This window comes from Zingiber officinale, chromosome 3A (assembly GCF_018446385.1).
Source record: "Zingiber officinale cultivar Zhangliang chromosome 3A, Zo_v1.1, whole genome shotgun sequence".
Lineage (NCBI taxonomy): Eukaryota > Viridiplantae > Streptophyta > Magnoliopsida > Zingiberales > Zingiberaceae > Zingiber > Zingiber officinale.
In genome coordinates this window covers 162,123,231-162,144,593 of record NC_055990.1, presented here as the reverse complement: position 1 = coordinate 162,144,593, position 21,363 = coordinate 162,123,231, and the positions used below count along the sequence as shown (strand labels likewise).

Below are 21,363 nucleotides of genomic sequence, written 5' to 3'. Positions count from 1 at the left end.
TATCTATTTGATAGGATGTCGAACCGAATTCGTCATCCCTACTTTAAATCGTCCATTTGACTTTGAAATGAAAAGAGCATTCATTTGACGATTGTGACTCCCTTTTGATTTGTATCCCATTTTAAATGCTTTTAAAATTTAATTAATATCAAATACTATCAAATATATTTATTATGTTATTAAAATATTTTTAGTCTGGAATAAATGGTATTTTATAATAATAATAATAAATTTAAAAGGCATAATCCAAAAGGAAAAAAATACATATTATTAAAATAAACTGCCCCTTCTATACGCCGCGAACTACGGTTCTGTCTCAGACGTGATAGCATAAGACAAACAACAATATTTTTTTCTGCGTTTTATCTGTACCACCGTACATAAAATAAGTCTCAGTTGTTAGGCTGGAAAATAATGTCCCCATGAGGTGGACCAATGAGAAGTAACCTTTTTGTGTTCTGTGACTATTCTAAGACAGGCGACTCTTCAGAGGTTCCTATGTAACGGTCACGTGAAGCAATTATTTAAGCACGTTACGGCGGACCCAATGACACGTGACGGAGAATATTCGCCTCCGGCTCCTTTGCTCCTGCGGAACATCCTATTTTTCTTGAAGCTCTTCGCTATTCTTCCCTTTCTCTCTCTCCCTCTCCCTCTCTACCGGGAACGAGCGACTCTGGGAAGGAAGGGCGAGAATTGAAAGGCGGAAGCTTCGGCCCGTTCTGGGCGGTAGAGGAAGGGAGATGGGCGGAGAGCGGAGGCTCCCGTTGTCGCGGTGGGAAGCTGCGGCGGTTGCTGCGGCGGTGGTTGCGAGCTTCGCCGTAGGGCTCGCGGCGCTATACCTCTCGATGCCGGTCTCCGATTACAGCTTCCTAAAGTTGCCTCGCACCCTCGAGGACCTCCAGATCTTAAGGTTTAGCTTCTGATTTTTTTTTATTTTCTTCTACGAACATCTTCGACGAGATCCATGGTCCATATCTTTGGCTCAAAAAGTTAGCATCTTTTTTTTTCACGTCTTCAACCGGCTTGGCGATTCGAGATTTGGCTCGTCGTTTTGCTTCTGGTTGGGTCATTTAGCACTAATTACTCCTTTGGGAAGGGAATGGAACAGTGTCCATAATTTTTAACAATTTTTTGAAAAGAGAAGGTCAATAGTAAATTTTTATTGAATCGTATATGTTCCTAGATTATGACACGGCAAATATGATATCCGTACTGGTAGGGTTTAGACACTTTATGACGTCTGTGAATACCCAACACAGTCCTCTATAGACTATAATGGAAGACATTTCATAGATAGAATGCAAATAATAGAAGAAGACTGAAACAAAAACGTGGTAATATTATTATGTGGACTTCGTTGGCAAAAGAGAATAGAAATGTTAATGAAGTAGGGATAGATATGCAAGCTGGAAAATAACACAGAAAATATTAATGAAGTAGGGATGGAAATACTAAGATAGATATGCAAGGGCTACTTAAAGATGAAATGAAAAAAATACTATTCTCCAAGAGGACAAGTTGAGTGTACCCAATCATTGATTAGATGAGAGAAAATATATTAAAATACTATGATCATCATAGTTGGTAATGAATTTCATATTCAGTCATGTTGAATCGATTAGAATTAAATGTGTGAGAGGAAGAATGAAAATAAAGGAAATACTGGCTAACGTAGTTAAAAGTGATTGAGGAAATCTTAGTGTTTTCAGAATATAGCATTGCATACATGTTGCATGCTATGTCATTTTTTTGACGATAGCAATTTGGAAGTGAAACTTGCATTTGTTCTGCTACAAATGGTAATTTCCACTTATAAATGAAATCTGACCTGTTTGATGAACTATGTGCATTTTTGCAATTCAATTTCAGAAATACATTATAATTTTGGTGAAGGAACAGCATAGCTGTTTGTATACAATGCATTTGGAAAAATGTTGTTGAATGTTTTGTAAAGTCTTTCGAGTTATTGTTAATGTCTTGTGTTTGAATCCCGTCTTCATCAGGTGAGTACCATTCTCTTTACAAGGCATGTGAATGTTTGAGAAATGGTTTCTTCTGTGTGTTTTTTTTTTCTGAAAAAGAAATTAGGCGACGGTTCTTTTTTTAAGTTAATTACATAGCATCAATCTTTGCTTACTTGTGAATTTAATTTACTTTTGAGGTTTCTCGCCTACATTTCCACATGGAATTTCTCAACTTCTGCGGTTGTTCAAATGAATCAAACACCATTTCTTAGGCGTTTAGACATTTTTGTTTCATTTGTTACAGAAAAATGCTTTAAGATGCTTGTTATTGACTTAGGCTGGTTTCTTAACATTCTCCAAGTCGGTTACAGAAAGTTAAGCATAACACTACAATTTTCCTGTTCCTGATATCATTTCATAAAATGCTGATTTATTTTATTTCAGTAATTGTGGTTGCTGGCATTTTAGGGGGCTAATGGTGATCGCAATATTGTCTTTTGGATAGTTTTATCATTTGTTTTAATCTGAGGAGTGTTTCTTCTTTTTAATATTGCATTTCCTTGAAAAAAAAAACAATGTCTTACTTGCTACTCTTTAAGTTATAAGCATCATCTCTCAGATACTTGTGGAATAACATTGTTATTTTTTGAAATTTGTCCAGAGATCATCTAGAAAGCTACACAAGTGACTACACGGTGCAGGTTTTGATATGCTATTTTGCAGTGTACATATTCATGCAGACTTTCATGATCCCAGGAACAGTGTTCTTGTCACTTCTTGCTGGAGCCCTATTTGGAGTTGTTGGAGGTGTGATACTGGTAGTTCTTGCAGCAACTGCTGGTGCATCCTCCTGTTATTTCCTGTCAAAGATGATAGGAAGGCCATTGGTTTCCGCATTGTGGCCAGATAAGATGGGCTTCTTCCAGGATCAGGTAAATTGGATAATAATAGTTTCCACCTATATCGCCGGAAGATCCTTCATGTTATCTAGCTTTGGGAATAAATGGTGATTTAGTTCCCTTATTTTTGTTATATGATGTCAGCCTTTCACTCATTGTCAATCTCTGTCAGCAGGAGGAACTACTACTTTCTTGCTTTTACTATGAGAAATACCACCCAATTTGCTTCAAGGACTTACCCAACTCTTTTTTTCTTCTTTTGCTTACTAACAATGGAACTACCGCTACCATTGTTGATTTCCTGTGTCTCATGTTGAGCTAGGAATTCATGATAGGGCTAAAACAAGGGAAGAGAAACTCATTCTAGTTGCTTAGTTAGAGTTCACCTGAGGAGAAAGTCTATGGTTTCTCATAGTTTATAATTCTTTTAATTACATGAATCATATAGCTGATCTCAAATATTAGGATTAATATGGGCTTAATGATGAGCTTGCGGCATTGTTACCAAGTTTTATTCTGATTATATGAGTCATAAAGCCGACCTCAAAAGTCAGGATTAACATTGTTTACCAAGTTTTATTTTGATTATATGAATTATCTAGTGGAACTCAAGTAGTTGAGACTAACACAGGCTTAATGATGAGAATGATTATACATATTTTAAATCATAATTTCAGTGTTTGATAATATGAATTTTCTGTTCGAAGTTATCTTACGGAGGTCTTTTCTGCTTTATTTACATTTACTTTGCACCTCGACCTTTTAATGGGTTAGCTAATCATGGATAGGTTGCTCGAAGACGTGAGAAATTATTGAACTACATGCTATTCTTGAGGGTGACACCGACATTGCCAAACACATTCATTAACATGGCTTCTCCTATAGTTGATGTGCCTTACCATATCTTCTTTGTGGCTACTTTGATCGGACTCATACCAGCTGCATATGTGACAGTCCGGGTACCATGCCCTTTCTTAATTCTTGAGTACTTTGTCACGCGAACTTAAACTAATTGCTTTTTTGTAATTCTTGCAGGCAGGAACAGCCCTAGGCGAACTGAAGTCGGTGGCCGACTTGTATGATTTCCAAGCATTAGTGACACTCTTCTTAATAGGAATTGTTTCAGTTACACCTACATTTATAAGCAAGTGAAGTGCACAAGCTTCACAAAATTGAAACCTTTCTTCAAAAAGCCTATATTATGGTCGTTGATGACTGTTTGGGGTCGGCGAATACATGAATTTTAATGCTCCTTGTGTTGCAGTATATAAATTATTGATATACGACCCCAGAAGTTGATTCTCCTCTGATGTCGATTTGAGAAGATCGTCAAAAACAGCAACCTACATGAATTGATTGTATCAACTATTGTATTCCTAGTCTACTTATGCGAAATTGATACAACTTGTGCACTTCATCTGATCAAGTTACCGGAAAGGTTTTTGTTGAAATGAGATACTGAAACCATTTGTTAGATGATTTCTGCTCGATCATTTTTAAAATTTTATACACTTTTAAAGAAAACTAAAGTTTTGAATCCGCTCAATTTGTTTGGTTGGTTTGATTGGGATAGCGGAGAATACAGAGGAAAATCCCTTCCTCTGAATCTTTTCAAGAGCATGCTTTACCAACTGCATGGAATATTGAGTTTGTTGATTTTTTCTTGAAGAACCAAATCTAAACACAGTGATGATTTATCGTTGAAAAGAAGACATGGAATCAATCAAGCTGTGATACTGATTATATGAAAATTATTGTGCAATTGCAAAAGCATACTGCAGCGACGAAGAAATAACTCTACTAATACAACACGACATGATATTTATGAAGGATGATACGGAGCAAATAAGTCGATGGAGATAACTGCAAGAACGCAACAGATAAATCATCAGAACCTGCTCCAGAACATGCATTCTATGTGAGATACTAAAATAGAAAGATGTTTAAGCTCAAAGCAAAACCTTTTAACAGATGAAACACCCAAGTATTCAAGAGTACGATATTTACCGCTATGGTCATGCTGAATGAAAAATCATGGACAATGACTCGTCTGATCTATCCAGACAAGGCAGGCAGTTGGTTGGGTCAGTCAAATCGTATGGGTCGGACAAACTAGATTGGTTAAGCCGGATTGGCCAATTAGCCTGCTCAATTGGAGCAGTTGCTTGGTTTAGTTAGGCCACGAGCTAGGAGGTCCAGTCATGTCAGGCCGGGCAAGGTGGGTGGGTTGGCCGGAATGATGGTTTAGTTGGTCCTATTGAGTCAGATAGGCTAGTTAATCCAGCTGGTTGGTCAGTCCAGATTGGTTTTAAGAAAGAGAATATTTTTTCGTCACCAATTCACATGAAGACAAGATTTTAATATCACATCCAAATGACAAAAGAAACATCTGAAAAATAATTTACCTTTAGATAGTGTTGTTTAACATCGAGGCATGCCTACTCAATCTGCAAAAGTATAAGCAAAAAATATAAGTGTAAATATAAAACACTAATTGATGATCATCTCCTCATCCTGTACTCTAAGCTCCTACGAGTGGCTAAGAAGGAGATAGATTTGTTAATCATATTCTCAACCTGCATTCTATACAAACTGGTGCTCAAAAATATGCATTGCTCATGATGCTAAGGAATGAAAGGTATCATCGAGCTTATGTCTTGTGTACTGGGCGCAGAACACTGAATGCTACAGTATAGTCTAGTGCTCAGGTGTCTAAAGGTCTAGTATAAACTATAATTTATAGGCATTGAGTCCCTTTTTGCATAAGTTTATTTATGATCTGGATCGCTCAAAAGAATTTACAATAATATGGTGAGCTTGTAGATAAAACTGGATCATGTAAGATTTGCAATGTGATCTTACATTGGTGTGGAATGGAGCAAAAATGATCTTCACATCTTCAAAGACCTCTTCAATGGACTTCGTAGCATTTACCTGTAAGGCCAAGCAAAGATATTTACGTCTAAAAAGATAACTTTTCTACATATCCAATTTTTTTTTTTTGATAAATAAGGCCGACAACCTACCACTAGATAGAGACAAGTAATACTAAACATAACCACAAGTTCAATTGTGAAAGAATACAAATAGATTAGACACCATTTAAGTGTATGCTTAGTAGATTCTTTTGACTTCTGCTACATTATAAATATTATATTAGAATGTTTTGTTGCATACTCTATCAGATATTATTAATTCTAGTAATCGTGTAGATCCAGCTAAGAGATCAGGGCACCACAAATATCTGGGTCAACTCTACTCAGCATCAAATTGGTTGTTTTCTAATACCGGTGTTCCACCTTGGCATTAAATTTCATAATACCATCTGAAAGGAGACTGAAACCGCCCATTGGAATCACAATACCAAATAGCCATGAAGGATGAAAAGAGTCTAAGATATGATTCCCCTCGGTACACGTAGAGTGAGAATATTATTAGATTATCTCTGAGCAAAATTATATAACTGATTAAATGAAAATTTCACAAGTAAAAGCTTAGTACCTTTCGAACCTTGCCCTTCAATTCATAATGCTCAATGACAGGTAGACTGGATTCAACAAAAACTCTGAAGCGCTTTCTTATGGTCTCAATGTTATCATCAACTCTCTCCTGCATCATTCAGAAAATTAAAAAATGGCAAATTTGGGGAATGGAAAATTAAGGGATAAGAGGCTGTGCTAAAATAACCTGGTTGCGGCTTAGAAGTCTGCGTTCCATCTCTTCCTCTGGACAGTCAAAAAATAGTATGAACTCTGGCTCAATCTTTGTCTATAACAACAGAAAGAAAAGAAAAAAATGTAACGAGTATATTTGTAGAATTAAATTGCAGAGTTGTAGCAGCTACCATATTGCCAAATTACCCCATTCTCAAAAGCAGCACGGTTCTCTTCATTTCTGGGAAAACCATCAATAAGAAATCTGTCATTTCCACTCCCAATCATAGCCTTCTTCAGAAGATCAATTGTAACCTCAGCAGGGACAATTTTCCCTTCCTTGATCATGTTTGAGATCATGGTACTGGAGAAAGAATGTAGTCAGAGAAAAACAATAGCCATTCTAGTTAACTCCCCAAGTAAGTGCAGATAACAGGATATTCAACTTGGTCATATCGTTCAAGTGCAGTCTGCAGCTACTTAAGTCTTTGAAAGAGAGGATATGTAATGTGTTGAACTAATTCATATCACATGTTTTGTGTCATGGTTTTCTTCTGATCCTCTTAAATATCCCTTATCTCCTGACAATGGAAAGTCACTTCCACTCAAATCATTTTCACATTAGGATCAACCTACCTTTGTATCCAATTTAAAATTTGTACATTGAATCACTTCAGGAGACTTGCCAGTCAACTGTGGATGACCATCTGGCCAGTTATAAGGTGATTGAATAGTTGAATAGGAATTCCCTAATTTGTAAAGCCGGTTCCTAGTTACTCAACTTAATTCCACCCTAGTTAATGATTACTGCTGAGCCCTGAAACCTGATTTTATAATGTTATTAAAAAATTAACGAAGTTGCACTAACACATCTATGCATTATATAATCAGATTGAATATAGTAAATACCCATTTTCCGAGCCAGATTTAATTTCTGCACGCAGAAGATCTCCAGCACTGAGATGGGTGAAACCATAGTTTTCAACAATCTTTGCACACTGTGTGCCTTTTCCACTGCCAGGCCCCCCTGTTACATACGTCATGTGAAATTGCAATATAAAAAGTGAAAATAGAAAGGCGTTTAGCTATCAACAAATGCAAATCTAGAAAAGACAAAGAAAACAAAATGAATCAGCAGATTTATGAGTAGTATCTTTGTATTCTAATCAGCATCTATCTACAAATATTAATTTCATAGAACCATATGGTAAAAATATTTTTATATCATTACTCTTATAGGAGATAAATGACAACTTCACAGATAGAGAGAGAAAAAGAAATACAAAGAATTCAATTGTCAAAAAAAAGTTTTTCTGACATTGGAATATTCTCAAGTGTTATTTAAGATTAATGGTTTAATCTTAGATATGTCTGATGGAAGAGGAAGAATGCATATGGAAGGATAGAAAGCAACATTAGACATAAGTATAAATGAGGTGCAGTGTCCAGCCAAGCAGGTATGACCTTATAAATGACAAGATTCAAGGAAAATCAACTAGCATGATATCAGATCAAGTTGCGAGTTTGAATACTTAGCCTATTTGTTTGGATTTTGTAGGCTTATGGGAGATAGGAGTAACTATTTGGTAACCGTGGTGCATTGAGTGCTTCACAACCCCTTTCTCATTGTATTATATTATATGTGTACATCATAAAGCTTCTTAGATCCTCTTAGAATAGCATAGGTTTTGTACTGCTAAAAAGGATAGGTGTGCCCATTCTTATCCCTTGAGCTCTAGAAAACACAATTAGTGCCCAACCTAATATATTACCTGAGAAAAAATATCTCTGAGAAAATAACTAAATGTTCAGGTTTTCACTTCTTTAGTGACAAAAGAAATTCAAACTATTCATGGTTTCAGGTCTTGAGGAACAAATTTACTAGAGTATGGAAAACTTAGTATGGATTTGGATTAACTAAATAATTCATGGTGATATTTCTAGCAAACCAAATTGGGTACAGAATCATGCCAATGTTTTTAAGCAAGAAATTATTACCTAGCACAAACACAACTGTGATCTTCTTGTCACCTGGGAAATTTACATGAGCATCCTGCATTCAAACATTTAACAATTATACTTCGTGCACATATGTTTTTTATATATTTCCTACTAAGGCAATTTAAGTATAAGAACAAATTTAAAAAAAAAAAAGGAGAGAAAACAATGTCAAGCATTCCATGATATTGACAAAGGAACACAAGTCCCAATGGCATAAGTTCATTTTTTATTCAAAAGAAATCTCTTTTCAATTAAAATGATTCCATAGTAAGATACCTTGTTAGAATCTACCATCGTGCCCATGAATAAAGCTAATTCTGTTGTGTACTAACTGGAACAAACAAAATACAAGTTAATTTAGCATACATTTAAAATTATATCAATTGAAGTAAAAAAACCTCTGAGAAATATTGTCAGCGAAAGCAAATAAAGCAGCCAGGGATCATATATCATTTAAAGACTAGCCAAACACCATTCTTGCCAGTTGCCACTATCTGACGTAGATACAAAGAGAGTCGGTGTTAATTGTCCTAAAAGAAAGTCGATTTACGAACATGCTAAATTGTGGTGCTTATCATTTGTGGATCTAAGAACCTACAGAGCAGAAAATAACACATCCAAAAAGAAAGCCTCTGTTTCAGAAACACGAGTTCTATTTCCATCGAAAATGTTTCGATACGAAATACGATATCCTTCCAACAAAGAAATTTCACCCTCTATATCAATATTACGAATCAGAACCCCAACATCTCAATCAATGAATCGATCTTGAACACAGATCTACTCCCGAGAATCTCTCCAAACCCCATAATCAAGATAAGAAAAAGATCTTAGCTTGGTTTGTGCAAACCTCGGCAGATCTAAACCACCACACTCCAGATCTGGGTGACTGGGTCTCAATTCCATCAACACATGCAAAAACACCTCAGAAAGCTGAATCGGAGCATTACCAGGACGAAATATATTAGATCGGAAGAGGGAAGGGCAGGCAATGAGGATCCAATACCTGGCAGCAAAGCGAACTTCGCGTCCAGAGTAACTCTTCCGCTCAACGACGGTGGAGGGAAATCGAGATCTCGGCCTCATTTATACACCGAGAGGAAAGCACGCAATTCCAAACAAGCTCTGGTGCTCCGTCGCCCTGGTCATACTCGGAACACGGATGGCGCTCCGATCTCCATCGGACGGCCGTAGATCACACGGCAAAGTGGATTTCGAGTACCAATAGGGCCGTAAACCAGCCAGTCGAACTAAACTTCAAAGTGTTCGAAAGATAACCTAAGTCGAGTTCCATTTAAAATAAATTAAGTTGTTAAAAAAATTTCCCTTAAAATAATTATTATATTTTGATTTGTTTTTTTACGAGCTTAAATTTAGTTTAAATTTAAACTTAGCTTGATTTCTTTATATATTATCAAATTTTAAATTTAATTTTATTTGATTATTTAAAATTTTTATATTTTAAACTTATTTGATTAACTATCAAATAGATAATATTAATTTATTAATTTATTTTTATTTTATTTTATTTATTTAGTAAATTGATAAAAAATTTATTGATAAATATAATTCACTAATATTATATATAAATATGTTCATGAATATCATTTATAAATATTAATGAATTATATATATATATATATATATATATATATAATTAGACGAGTTGTTTAAATTTATTTACTCAATTCATCTTATTTATATGAACGAATGTAAATAAAATTTTAACCAATAGAATATTAAACTTATTCATGTCCAAGTACGATAGTAACACCTCTCTAAATAAAATTAATTAGACGTTCTTTTTATTAAAATTGTTAAAGGGACGTGCTTTTTCATTTATTATCAAAACTCACATTAGCATTTTTTTAATTTCTATAATTATATTTATTAGTACTATGATAGCTCCTACAATATTAATGTTATTAGAATTTATAACATAATATTAATCAATATTAATTACAAATTAATAGAGCGTTCATATTATTGCTGCTGTAACAATATCAGAAAATATGGATAATTTTGAAAAGTAAAATACTGATAACATGAAAGAATGTACTTTAAACTATTCCAATAAAGATATTGATATGGTGATAAAAATGATTTGAAAAAATGGATCAATGTAGTGAAAATTGGCTGATGTATAGATTAAAGTTAAATGGTCAAAGTTACAAGATCAGTTATTCTGCTAAACTATAGACCAGAGGTGATCGAGTAGACCTCTAGGGTTGATCGGACATGAAAGGTCAGTCGGACCATCCAAGCAGTCGAGATCTAGAGCTAAATATTAAGTTACCCAACCTATCACCCTGGCCGATCGGACCTTGGGTTTGATCAGGCAAAATGTGTCGGTACAGTGGGACTGGCAAGAGAGGGGTGACTTACTTGTAAGAAAATTATAACCTTTCTAGATCTTTCAACCTAGATTAGTAGCACAATTAAATTAATGAAATTGAACAATTAGAAATTAAAAGAGGCGAAAAAATTAGTTGGTTACAACCTAAATTGTTGTTAATCCAAAACAAATGAAAGTACTAACAAAATCTTCTTCATTGAAGGCTAAGAAATCTCTTACACTCTTTAAATGCTCAGAATAAGCTAGGATATGAATACTAGAACTGTTGAATATTTCCTACCTCCAAGGGTCTTTTTATAGCCCCTGGAAAACTCTATGCGTAACTTAAAAGCGCCTTCAAGATGACCCAAGGTGTCTTCCATTAGAAAAGTTTTATCCGTTGAGGATAAAACTCTATCTGTGGTTAACGGCTACTGGAAGACGCCTTTTATAGTTGGAAGGTGTCTTCGCACTGTTTATTGAAGGTGCAGATCAGCTCCTTAGTAGCTTATTTCTTCATGTGGGTTATTCTCCGTCTAATCGAAGTTGAGTTCATCTGAACCCAACTCTGACCTTCTCCTCGAGCAGGCTTCCTCCCCGACTTCTCTTCCTTCGAACGCTGCACACATCTTTCTCGTCCACCAGTGTATTCTTCTGTAGCATCTTGTCTTTCGGTTGCATCGAGCCCGTCGACTTATTTCCCGTGTCATTTTTCTTGCTAGCTGTGACTTCTGCTCGACTTCTTATGTTCCTAAGCATTTGCACACTTAGACACAAAGATCAAATATAGCGGGACCTAACTTAACTTGGTTGACCACATTAAAATGTGCATCAAAAGGTAATAACATGATAAATGAATTAAGCAATGTCACAATTAAAATAAAATATTACAATTAATTAAGTCAATAAAATTACAAAATCCGTACAAAGATAAATGTCTTACTACTCTCCCTTAGCTTGTAATTATTTCTCCTCTTTGATAATATCAAAAAAAAAGTTTGGGAAAAATAAATTGTTAGAAAAAATTGTAATATTTTTCTAGGGGTACATGATAAGAATTATCAGTAAGATAATATTTTTTTTAGAAATAGATTTCAAAATATTCTATTTTTTTAATTAATCTTCTATTTCGACAAAAATAATTTAAAAATATGTAAATTTTGTGGAAATTTAAACGAGTGGTCTGCAGAAAAATTTTTATAGAAAAAAATAGTTTAATGAATATAATTAATTTATTTTATCAGAACAAATAATTTTATGAAGATAAATCTTAAAATTATTTTTTCAGCTCTGAAAATTCGGTTAAAATTTATGGATATAAAAAATAGATTGTCGAATACTAGAAAAATTAAAGCTCCAATTTTTTTTTTTAATTTTTAATATTAAAAATTAATTTTTCAAAAAATAATTTATAATAATTCAGATAAAATAGTAGAAATTTTTATTATGATAGAAAACATTTAGTTTTGTCATAGAAAGACATAATTTTTTAAAAATAAGTTTACAGAATACTTTTTTTAGTTTTCAAAATACCATTTTAGTTTTAAAAGATAAAAGAAAATATTTTAACAAACAAAAAAATTTTATTTTTTTTAAAATTAAATCATAGGATAGTTTAACTCAAAATATAAACACTAGGCATTTGAATAATTTGTTTAAACACAGTAAAAATAAAATATATTGAAATTTAAAGGATACATGAGATTAACTTTAAATTATACTAAGCATGATTTGAGAATCCAATATAAATTATTTATTACTAAATTAATCAAAAATTTTGATGGAACATAATTTTTAGATATTTTTCTAATTTGACCCTTATAATTTTTGATATACAAGTTTAACCATTTGTAATTTATAAAATTTAAATTTGGTACATCTTTCAGAGTTGGACATACAGTCATTTTTCAAGGATGTTATTTGTTCTTTTAATTTATTATTTCTATTTTTGAGTTTTCAAACAATTTAGTGGACATGCATTAGTTAATTTTTATTTTTAAATCCCCATTTTTCTTCTTTAAATTATTATTTTTAGATTTTAGTTTACATAAAGATCTAATCATTAATATTATTCAAGAATACGGTTGATCAAGGGATAAGAGGCATATCTCATTTATCATATCATGTTCGAAGTTGGATGCTTCCCCTTCACTGCTGCTTTCTTCATATGTACCCTTCTTCTTGACAATTATAATATCTTACTTTCCATTTTCCTATAACAAACTTCTTGACCTGCGAATTTTTAAATTTATTAGATTTAAAAAACTTAGAAAATTTTCTTACCATGAAGGCTGCTTCGTCTTTGTCAATCGATGAGTCTAAATCTGGTCCACTCTTCTGAGCTTGTAGTGCTAGGTTCTGACTTGATCCCTTTCTTTATCCTGCACACTAAGATTCATGTAATATGAAAGAAGAAAAAAGGTTTTCCAATATACTTACTTCAAGGTCTTTGGAGATATAGTAGTAATCTACTATTGATGTCCATTCTTGTTCTCGAGAATGCATTTAAAATATATCTTTGCGTATCTCGATTAGTCACCGTTTCTCCGAGGTTTGTTAATCCGGTGATTAGCTCTTTGATTCTTATATGTAGATGAGCAATTGATTCGCCTTCTTCCATCCGGAAGTTGCTGATTTGGTTCCGGAGCAAGTCCCGTCCCGCGAGCTTTGCTTTGAATGTTCCTTCGTGTAGCTCTAGGAACTTCTCTCAAAGATCTTTTGCTAAGTCATAAGCTTCGATTCAACTGACTTCCTGGGGTGGAAGGACGCTCAGCAGGTAGAATTTGACTCGTCCATTTGCCACGAAGTCGACTTGTTCCTTTTTGGTCCACTGGTATTCATCCTTTTCAGCTCCTTATTGGTCCTTGTGGGCTATAAAATTATATTAATTATTAGTAGTAATTTAAAATTAGATTTAAAAATATATCCATTCATTTCTTCTATATCACGAACTCCCCTTTAAACTTAGGCGGGTAGATGCTAGGTCTGGCCATCGTCTTTGTACTTCAGTCGGCGATTAATCCTTCTGAGGCGGTTGGACTTTAATACCACTTATTGGTGCAACGAGATCGGTAAGAGGGGGGATGAATTGCCTATAAGAAAATTATAATCTCTCTCGATCTTTAACCTAGATTAGTAGCACAATTAAATTAATGAAATTGAACAACTAAAAATTAGGACCTAGGGTTACCACCCCCTAAGATTTTTACCTGCCTAACTACAATTAGGAATTTTGCCTAACAACACTTGTGACTTTTTCTACAATCTCAATTAAACTTGTTAGACCACAAATAACTTTAACTTTAAACCATTTGTCATTATAAAAACTCAGGTTCGATCATCTAATGCATTCCGCACCAACACTGGTGACGTCCCAGCCGAGCGTCTCTCGGTCGGCCTATAGTGGGACCTACCTACATATCTTACTGTACTTTTTTAGAAGTTTGTGTCGTCAACAACAGAGAATGTCCAGCAAGCAAATATACTTTAGAAGCTTCTAGCATGTCATATTAAAGATTTGTCTGTCCGCTTAAGGAAAGGTGTCAGAAACACTTTTCGACTTATCTTTTCCTAAAACACTTTAGAAAATATGTATATACTTTGAGATGCGTGCACATATACTACAATGGTACTATAAAAGAGGGCCTTTATCCATAGATGGAGGTATGAGATACTTCGTTATTCTACGCGCTCCTGGTTACTGTTCATTTTTACTATTCTTCTCCACTGAGTCGAGGGCTGACTTGAATGTCGGAGGGCCAATACCGGGACCCCTTCTCTGACCATATACTAACGCTCTTGGTTTTGTAAGACAACGTAAGATCTTCTTCCATTCAATCACAAAGTCACGTTCCCTGCCAATTATCTTCTCAGTTTTCGAACATGATTATTCTTATTTTTGTCCAAATTAATTAAATTATTAAATAATTATTTAAAGTTAATTTATTATTTTTAAAAATGTATTGAAGTTAAGATCTATTTAATTGCTTTTTAGGTGGGTTTAATATGGATAGATAAGCGCGGTCACGCTTAAATATGATAATGAAAGGAAAAAGTCTTTTTTTGTGTGTGAAAAAAAAGATTTTATTTATTTATTGCTAATTCAATCAGAATTTTAAGAAATAGATAATACATACGCTTGAATTAGTCATCCGACCAATTACTAATTACGTAAAAATCGGATAATTATTTATATATTATTATTTTTTACTTTCTTAATAAATTCGACCCAGATGCCCATCCGGCCTTTCTGCCCCTCCCTCTCTGCAAGCCCGGCGACTCTGCTACTCAGCGGCGCGGCTTCCGGCGATCACATGGAGACGTCCCCTCACGTTACCTCTTCGGCGCCGAGTCTCCCTCCCCTTCCATCCTCGCCTTTCTCTTCTCCTCCTCCACTGCTGCCGCTGCCTCATCCGTTGCAGTGGAACCCCACCTCTTATTCCTCCTCCTCCTCCCTCTCGGCCCTGGCTCCTCCATTCACACTCGGTCACGCCTCCTCCGCCCTTTACCCGTCGCTGCAGATGCCTCCGTACACTCCCGACCCTCTGCTGTTCGGCGATTTCCCCTCCTCTGCCCGGTTCCCCCCGCACAACGAAGTCGCGAAATCTCTCCCGCCCCTGTCCGACAGCTCCCCTCCGGGCGATTCCGATTTCGCCGGTTGCTTTCGTGACGCAGAACTGCACCCAGAACTCCGGGCGAAGGCGCTCGGTAATTCCGTCGAGCCAACGATCTATTCCAGATTTGCGGCACCATCCGGGGCCGGTAGCGACGCCGCTACTCTCGTTGAACCCTTCTACTCTCTATACTATCCTGACTCGCAGCCGTGGAACTTCGGGCCATTATCGGCCTATTATAACAATAGAACTTCCTTGTTAATTGATGGGAAGGTAAGTCCAGCAAAGCGTTCTGATGAGGTGCCATTGACAGAAGTCTCAAGACCGCCTTTTGGTTACACATCTTTTCTGGAAGGTAATTTCCTTAGATTGTTGGGGGATGGTTGTTTCTGACAATGATTTAAAAATTTTGGTATATACACTCTAAGATAATTGCAACTTTTTCTTATCATCATATTATTATAGGTTCATCTGTCAAAATGTTTTCCTTCTGAGTTCTGAGATAGCCATTTCTGATATGTTATGGAGCTAACTGACCATTTGGATGAATAAGGCTGAATCTAGCAATTTATTTGTTCCTATCTGCGTATATATGAACTACAGGCTCCTTGTCTCTTTAGACCTTGCTGGGTGTATATTTTATCCTAGAAAGATATTTTAGTTTAAAGATTCTTCTAAACATAAATCAACAAGTTGCAATCTCTTCTTTATCCTAATTGATATATTTGTATAAAAACTTCTACCTTTAATGATGATGGTAGTACCTGGTGATTGCCAGAAATAAATTGAAATAGTCACAGACCTTTGAGTGCTCTTAATAGCTCTTCCCCCACTGGAAAATGAATGATGAGATATTAGATGTGGGATTTTAGCCATTGTATAACATGAACCTGTTCTCATTGAATCATTCACTGACACTCTCCTACTTGCAGATCGCCCTTCCACCTCTCAATTGCCTCCCTACGACACCACGGCAGACTCACTTCCATCTGGGTCCAGTAATGCTCCCTTTGGTCATCCCTGCTTTGGCCACTACTGCAATGACTCTGAACTGCGAGTACTTGATGATAACTTTGGCCCCTCATCGGCCCATTCTACACTTGGTATTGCCCAGTGGAATAAGCCGTCTGATGAGGATGTAGTCAGTGTAAAACTTCCTGATGAGTTGCCAGGGACGGGACCACCTTCTATCAGCAGAGAGCTATTTTTTTCTGGAGGTATTTCGTTACATCCTTAGTTTTACTAGGTTGAGTGTTGATGACGACTTACAATTAGGTATTTACACTATTGAGCATTGATTGGAAAGGAACTACAATCATTTGCAATCAGCTAGGATAAATAAGGGTAAATCTGACAATTTATTTCTAATGTTTCGGCATATGAACTACAAATTCCTAGTCTACTCAGACAGTGTTTATTAACGTAATCAATATCTTTCTATAAAAACTTATGCACTTTGTGGTGATGGTAACCGAAACAGTCACAGTATCTCTGAGTGTTCTTAAAAATTCTCTCAGATAGAAAATGAACAGTGAAATATTAGAAACAGAATTTTCTGTATTGCATAATCTCTCCTTCTAATGCATGGAGCTTGCCTTGAAAAAAAAAGCGCCTTTTAAATTTATAGAAAAAGGGCAGTGTTAAAGTTCAAAATGAGACAACAAAGCAATATATGGTTTAATAGATCAACAATAAGATATTTTAAGATAGTCATATTACCGTCTCCTTGTTTCTATTTGTTCCTGGATTTTCTTCACTTGTTGTACAGAAATATCCAATTCTTCATTTTTTCTCTCTGAAAGCATTGGCTGGACTTAAGTTTTCTCCTATCAGTTTTTTTGACCATCGTATGTGATGCCAATGTTGCGTGGCATATCCAAGTCATGAAAATGTCAAGAAAAGTTTTGTGGTTCTCAGATGTGTTGATCTTTACATAAAATTATAGGTTATCTTAAATCTCATTTTTTTAAACGCCAAGTACTTGATATTTGCATTTGTTTTATTATTATAAATGTCTGGTTTCCTAGAGATTTTTTAATTTGAAATGTTACATAAATATTTATCATTGTTTTGGTTGACATTTCTATTATAGCAATGATTCTTAAGATGTTTTGTTCGAAAAATTTGCTGGTTCACTAACAGGAAAAGAGCACTTTGGATGCCAAAGCACTGAATGGCTACTAGATGACCACCCACCAGAGAAATATAAGCGAGAGCATGACAGTGCATCCTCTTATACAATTTTCAACCCTCAATTGTCGACATCTGCAATGGGATTGAATGATACTTATGTTTCGGGCTCTGCCTATGACCGTGACATGACACAACTTGATTCATGCTCTGTGTATCCAGAATCTTACTATCCATTTGCCAAGTGGTCCGCATCAAATGAAGTATATTTGCCATCACACTTTACAGCTAGTGCAAACATCAACACCAGTTTGTCATCTGGGAAGGTTAATCATGAAGTGCTACATATGGTAGATGATGCATCAGTTATACCTTCTAGGTCAATGGAGGCTAATCTCAATGAAAGCATGGATCCGAAAGGGGAATACAATGAGAAGAGATGGGAAGACTACCACACAACAAATTCTAATGTCTTACCAGCCGTTTCTAGAAGGGATTTTCCATCGAGTAATAATCATGCTACAGAAAGCCCCTTAAATCTTCTTTCCATGTTGACTTCCAATTTGAAACCAGGAAATATGGCGATTGCTGATTCTGTTTCTTCTCCATCTGCGGGCAATTCCTTGGATCTTAATGTATCTACCATGAGTTCTTCAGAAGCATTTGATCAGCATAATCTTTCTGTTGATTCACCATGTTGGAAAGGAGCTCCAGCATCACAACAGTCTCTGTTTACCAGTGACAGAATGCTAGTTGAGCGTGAATTAGTCAAGAATCATTCATGTCATGAGCCAAATAATTCTGCAGAACAAGTTGGAAACTTGAGTTTTGATTACGTTAAGAAAAGTCATGTTTCTGAAAAGCCAGAATGCTCACCAGTTGTTTCATCAAATATGCAACAGATTGTTGAATTTTCAGAGAACAAAATATCTGACTGTCGAAAGGATAAAGAAAATGAGATTTTGTTTGACTATGTACACGAGGAACAAACAAATCAAACCACTGAAGCTAAGAAAAGGGTCGATGCACAACATGTTTTTGCTGCAAATTTTGTTGAAATGGAAAGCAATGCTCCAAATGATTTCCCACCACCAAAGGGCATTGCCAAGAACATTGAAGGTATTATTGTTTGAGTCTCATTGCTCATTTGGCTTATTTGTATTTTCTTAACAAAGTTCTGGGACAAAAATTGTCCCTTATGAAATATCTTTATTATTATTTGTTAATTGTTTGCCCTTCAGGCACAAGTTCAGCACCATTGAGAAGACTGGAGGAGCTTGTTAAGTTAATACACGGTTCTTCAGTAGAACTATTATCCACCAACTGTAGTGAGGCCGAAGGATTGAAACCACATGATTGCAAACTCCTCTATGCAACAATTAGCAATATTTCGCTCCTCCTCAAAGACGAGGTATGTCATAGAATTTGACTATGATCCAATATGGTACAATAACAATGGTTAATAGCTTATTCAAAGTGCTTTTGGATCTATTTTCTCACAGCTAATCATACAGGCAGCTTTTTGTGCCAAAATGTTTTAATTTTTTGGCCCAACTCTAACTAGATGAATATTTGGCAGGATATTGTTGGTTGTTCAAGTCTAGAGGCTGCTTGTTCTGAAAACATTAACAGCAGAAACCAAAAGACAATATCTGGATGTGATTACTTTGATGATGATTTTGGCAATCTTGTTATCCAGGGAGGTGATGCTTATGTTAGCAAAGTTGGCAAGAAAATGATGCAGGTAAATTTATTAGGCTCTTGAGTTTCTTATTTTGAGCATCTGTTGGACCATTTTGTCTATTCTACCTTTCGTAAATCTGCAGACGTTTGAGAATGCTGTATCACGAAGTTTCACTGAAAGTGAAGAAAGCAAGCAAGCATCGTTGTACAAGAATCTATGGGTACAAGCAGAACTTTTGGCCTGTCGACTCAAGCAAGAACTTGTAATTGCTCAAATGAAGATTGAATCTGAAAACCGTAAGAGCACTATTCTCAAATTGGCCTCTTTTCTAAAATTACTAGTTACTCTTTTTACATATATATATATTTCCAGATAAGCCTCCACAATCCGGCATGTCTTCAAGTCTGAACTCTCTACATAGCCTCAAGGTTCATGATTCACCTTTGAAGCCCAAAGATACTGAAAGCATAAGAGAAGAAGAAAATCAAGTCGGTGCATCAGCAAACCATGAATCGAGCAAGGCAGAAGATGTTGAATCATCCGTGATGGCTCGATTTCAAATTTTGAAGGATCGAAATAACAAGTCTATTCACAGAGATGCAGAACTAGAGTACATTCTTGACCAAGAGCATGCTGCATTGCACCCAGTTGCCAATGCCATGACTGCGAATCTGGCCAATACAAGATTCATTGCAGCAGTTGCAAACGATCAAGTAAGTCCATATTTTGATGTTTCAGGATATGGAAATACAAGACAAACATTATCAGGTCCTCTGAATGGACCACTGATCCAGTCCTACATGACATACAAGCAAGGGAGCTGCCCAAGTAGAAGTCGAGATGGCGACCTCTCCTTTGAGTGGGTGCATGTGATGGGGGAGGATGAATCCACACACTAACCATCTCTTTACGATGAGGTTACCTACGGACGGTTCGATATGCACATAGCAATAAGAAAGAACTTGAAGATTGTTTTATGGAACCTGTGGCACTCCCTATTTGACAATTTGATGAACATTTTGATGTAATTAAATGACTACTTTTTTATTTCTTTCATTGATGCCTTTTAATTGTAAATGACTGAAAATTAAAGCGCATCTTAAATTTATCTGCTATTACAGACTGAAAATTATAGCGCATTTATTTTTTTATTTTCATGTATTATTAAACGATATAAAGAAGCTACCATAGCAATCCACACAAATCACTTGTATTTATTTAATTGCTTAAATTGACAGTTATTGTTGGCCCAGGCGGGATTGGCAAGAGTGAATGAATTGCCTGTTTAAGATAAAATAAAAAAATTATTTTCGTTCTTTCAACGTAGATTAGCAGCATGATAGAACAATTATAATAATAATAATTGAACAACTAATAAAATAAAGAATAGGTAAAAGGCCAAAGGTTTATTTTGTTACAACCTAAGTAGTTGTTAATCTAAGACGTTGAAAAACACTAACAAATCTCTTTCGTTGAAGACGAAGAAGTCTTTTATACACTTTGAACGCTCAGAAAATTGTTGGGAAATGAATATAGAAGTTGTTGTCCATTTCCTAGCTCCAGGGATTTTTTTATAGTCCCTGAAAAATCTTATCCGAAACTGGAAGGCACGTTTAATAAGGTGGAAGATGCCTCCAGCGAGACAAGCGAAGATAATGTTTTATCTTTGTCAACGGTTGCTTTTGCCTAGTATGAGGCGCCTTCCATAAAGGCTCGAAGGCGCCTACAAGAGATTGAAGACGTCTTCCACTAGAAAGGCGCGAAGGCACCTATAGCAGTGTTGGAGGCGCCTTCAGCAACTTCAGTAGATCCGTTTGCTCTTTTGCTTACTAGATCGTCTGGGTAATTTCGTTCATCTGGAATTGGGCTCATCCGGACCTATCTGTTGGTGCGGTTAGCACTAACGATTTAACCCAGGTTTTGATGAATGACAAATAGGTTAAGTTAGTTTTGTTGTTATCTGACACTTTGATCGAGTGTGCAGGAGAAGTCCAGACAGGTCGACGGGCTGACCGGATGTCTGGCACGAAGTCCAGCTAGGTCGACGGGCTGACCGGATAGCTGGCGAGAAGTCCAAGCGG

At 35.7% G+C, this 21,363-nt stretch overlaps 3 protein-coding genes across 5 annotated transcripts; 2 read left to right on the top strand and 1 right to left on the bottom strand.

The window, feature by feature from the left end:
* Positions 1–593: 593 nt before the first annotated feature.
* LOC122053181 (uncharacterized membrane protein At4g09580-like) lies at positions 594–4,342 on the top strand. Its single transcript, XM_042615107.1, has 4 exons — positions 594–913; positions 2,629–2,899; positions 3,655–3,825; positions 3,902–4,342. Exons 1-4 carry the CDS (start codon positions 744–746, stop codon positions 4,016–4,018), a joined length of 729 nt encoding a protein of 242 aa, XP_042471041.1. The 5' UTR covers positions 594–743; the 3' UTR covers positions 4,019–4,342.
* Positions 4,343–4,580: 238 nt separating this feature from the next.
* Positions 4,581–9,647, bottom strand: LOC122053182 (UMP-CMP kinase 3-like). 3 transcript variants are annotated; one of them, XM_042615109.1, is made up of 11 exons: positions 9,527–9,552; positions 9,371–9,415; positions 8,797–8,851; positions 8,518–8,572; positions 7,429–7,546; positions 6,727–6,883; positions 6,554–6,634; positions 6,368–6,475; positions 5,729–5,800; positions 5,272–5,313; positions 4,581–4,729 (listed from the first exon to the last, which is right to left on the bottom strand). In XM_042615109.1, exons 3-10 carry the CDS (start codon positions 8,821–8,823, stop codon positions 5,305–5,307), a joined length of 627 nt encoding a protein of 208 aa, XP_042471043.1. In that variant the 5' UTR covers positions 8,824–8,851; positions 9,371–9,415; positions 9,527–9,552; the 3' UTR covers positions 4,581–4,729; positions 5,272–5,304. The 3 variants fall into 3 exon arrangements, with proteins under 3 accessions (XP_042471043.1, XP_042471042.1, XP_042471045.1); XM_042615108.1 differs by lacking the exon at positions 9,371–9,415 and having other exon boundaries at positions 9,527–9,647; XM_042615111.1 differs by lacking the exon at positions 9,527–9,552 and having other exon boundaries at positions 9,356–9,380.
* A 5,439-nt stretch (positions 9,648–15,086) lies between these two features.
* LOC122053180 lies at positions 15,087–20,397 on the top strand. The gene is made up of 7 exons (XM_042615106.1): positions 15,087–15,823; positions 16,401–16,685; positions 17,611–18,717; positions 18,840–19,009; positions 19,178–19,342; positions 19,425–19,578; positions 19,655–20,397. Exons 1-7 carry the CDS (start codon positions 15,088–15,090, stop codon positions 20,179–20,181), a joined length of 3,144 nt encoding a protein of 1,047 aa, XP_042471040.1. The 5' UTR covers position 15,087; the 3' UTR covers positions 20,182–20,397.
* The last annotated feature ends 966 nt before the right edge of the window (positions 20,398–21,363 follow it).

Excerpts from the sequence above, each read along its gene's own strand:
- LOC122053181 (XM_042615107.1), top strand. The coding sequence starts at position 744 with ATGGGCGGAGAGCGGAGGCTCCCGTTGTCGCGGTGGGAAGCTGCGGCG. Across the intron at positions 2,900-3,654 it reads TGGGCTTCTTCCAGGATCAG|GTTGCTCGAAGACGTGAGAA; the intron begins GTAAATTGGATA and ends AATCATGGATAG. Across the intron at positions 3,826-3,901 it reads CTGCATATGTGACAGTCCGG|GCAGGAACAGCCCTAGGCGA; the intron begins GTACCATGCCCT and ends TAATTCTTGCAG.
- LOC122053182 (XM_042615108.1), bottom strand. The coding sequence starts at position 8,823 with ATGGGCACGATGGTAGATTCTAACAAG. Across the intron at positions 8,573-8,796 it reads CGATGGTAGATTCTAACAAG|GATGCTCATGTAAATTTCCC; the intron begins GTATCTTACTAT and ends GTTTGAATGCAG. Across the intron at positions 6,884-7,428 it reads AAATCTGGCTCGGAAAATGG|TACCATGATCTCAAACATGA; the intron begins GTATTTACTATA and ends TTCTTTCTCCAG.
- LOC122053180 (XM_042615106.1), top strand. The coding sequence starts at position 15,088 with ATGCCCATCCGGCCTTTCTGCCCCTCCCTCTCTGCAAGCCCGGCGACT. Across the intron at positions 16,686-17,610 it reads AGAGCTATTTTTTTCTGGAG|GAAAAGAGCACTTTGGATGC; the intron begins GTATTTCGTTAC and ends GTTCACTAACAG. Across the intron at positions 19,010-19,177 it reads CGCTCCTCCTCAAAGACGAG|GATATTGTTGGTTGTTCAAG; the intron begins GTATGTCATAGA and ends AATATTTGGCAG.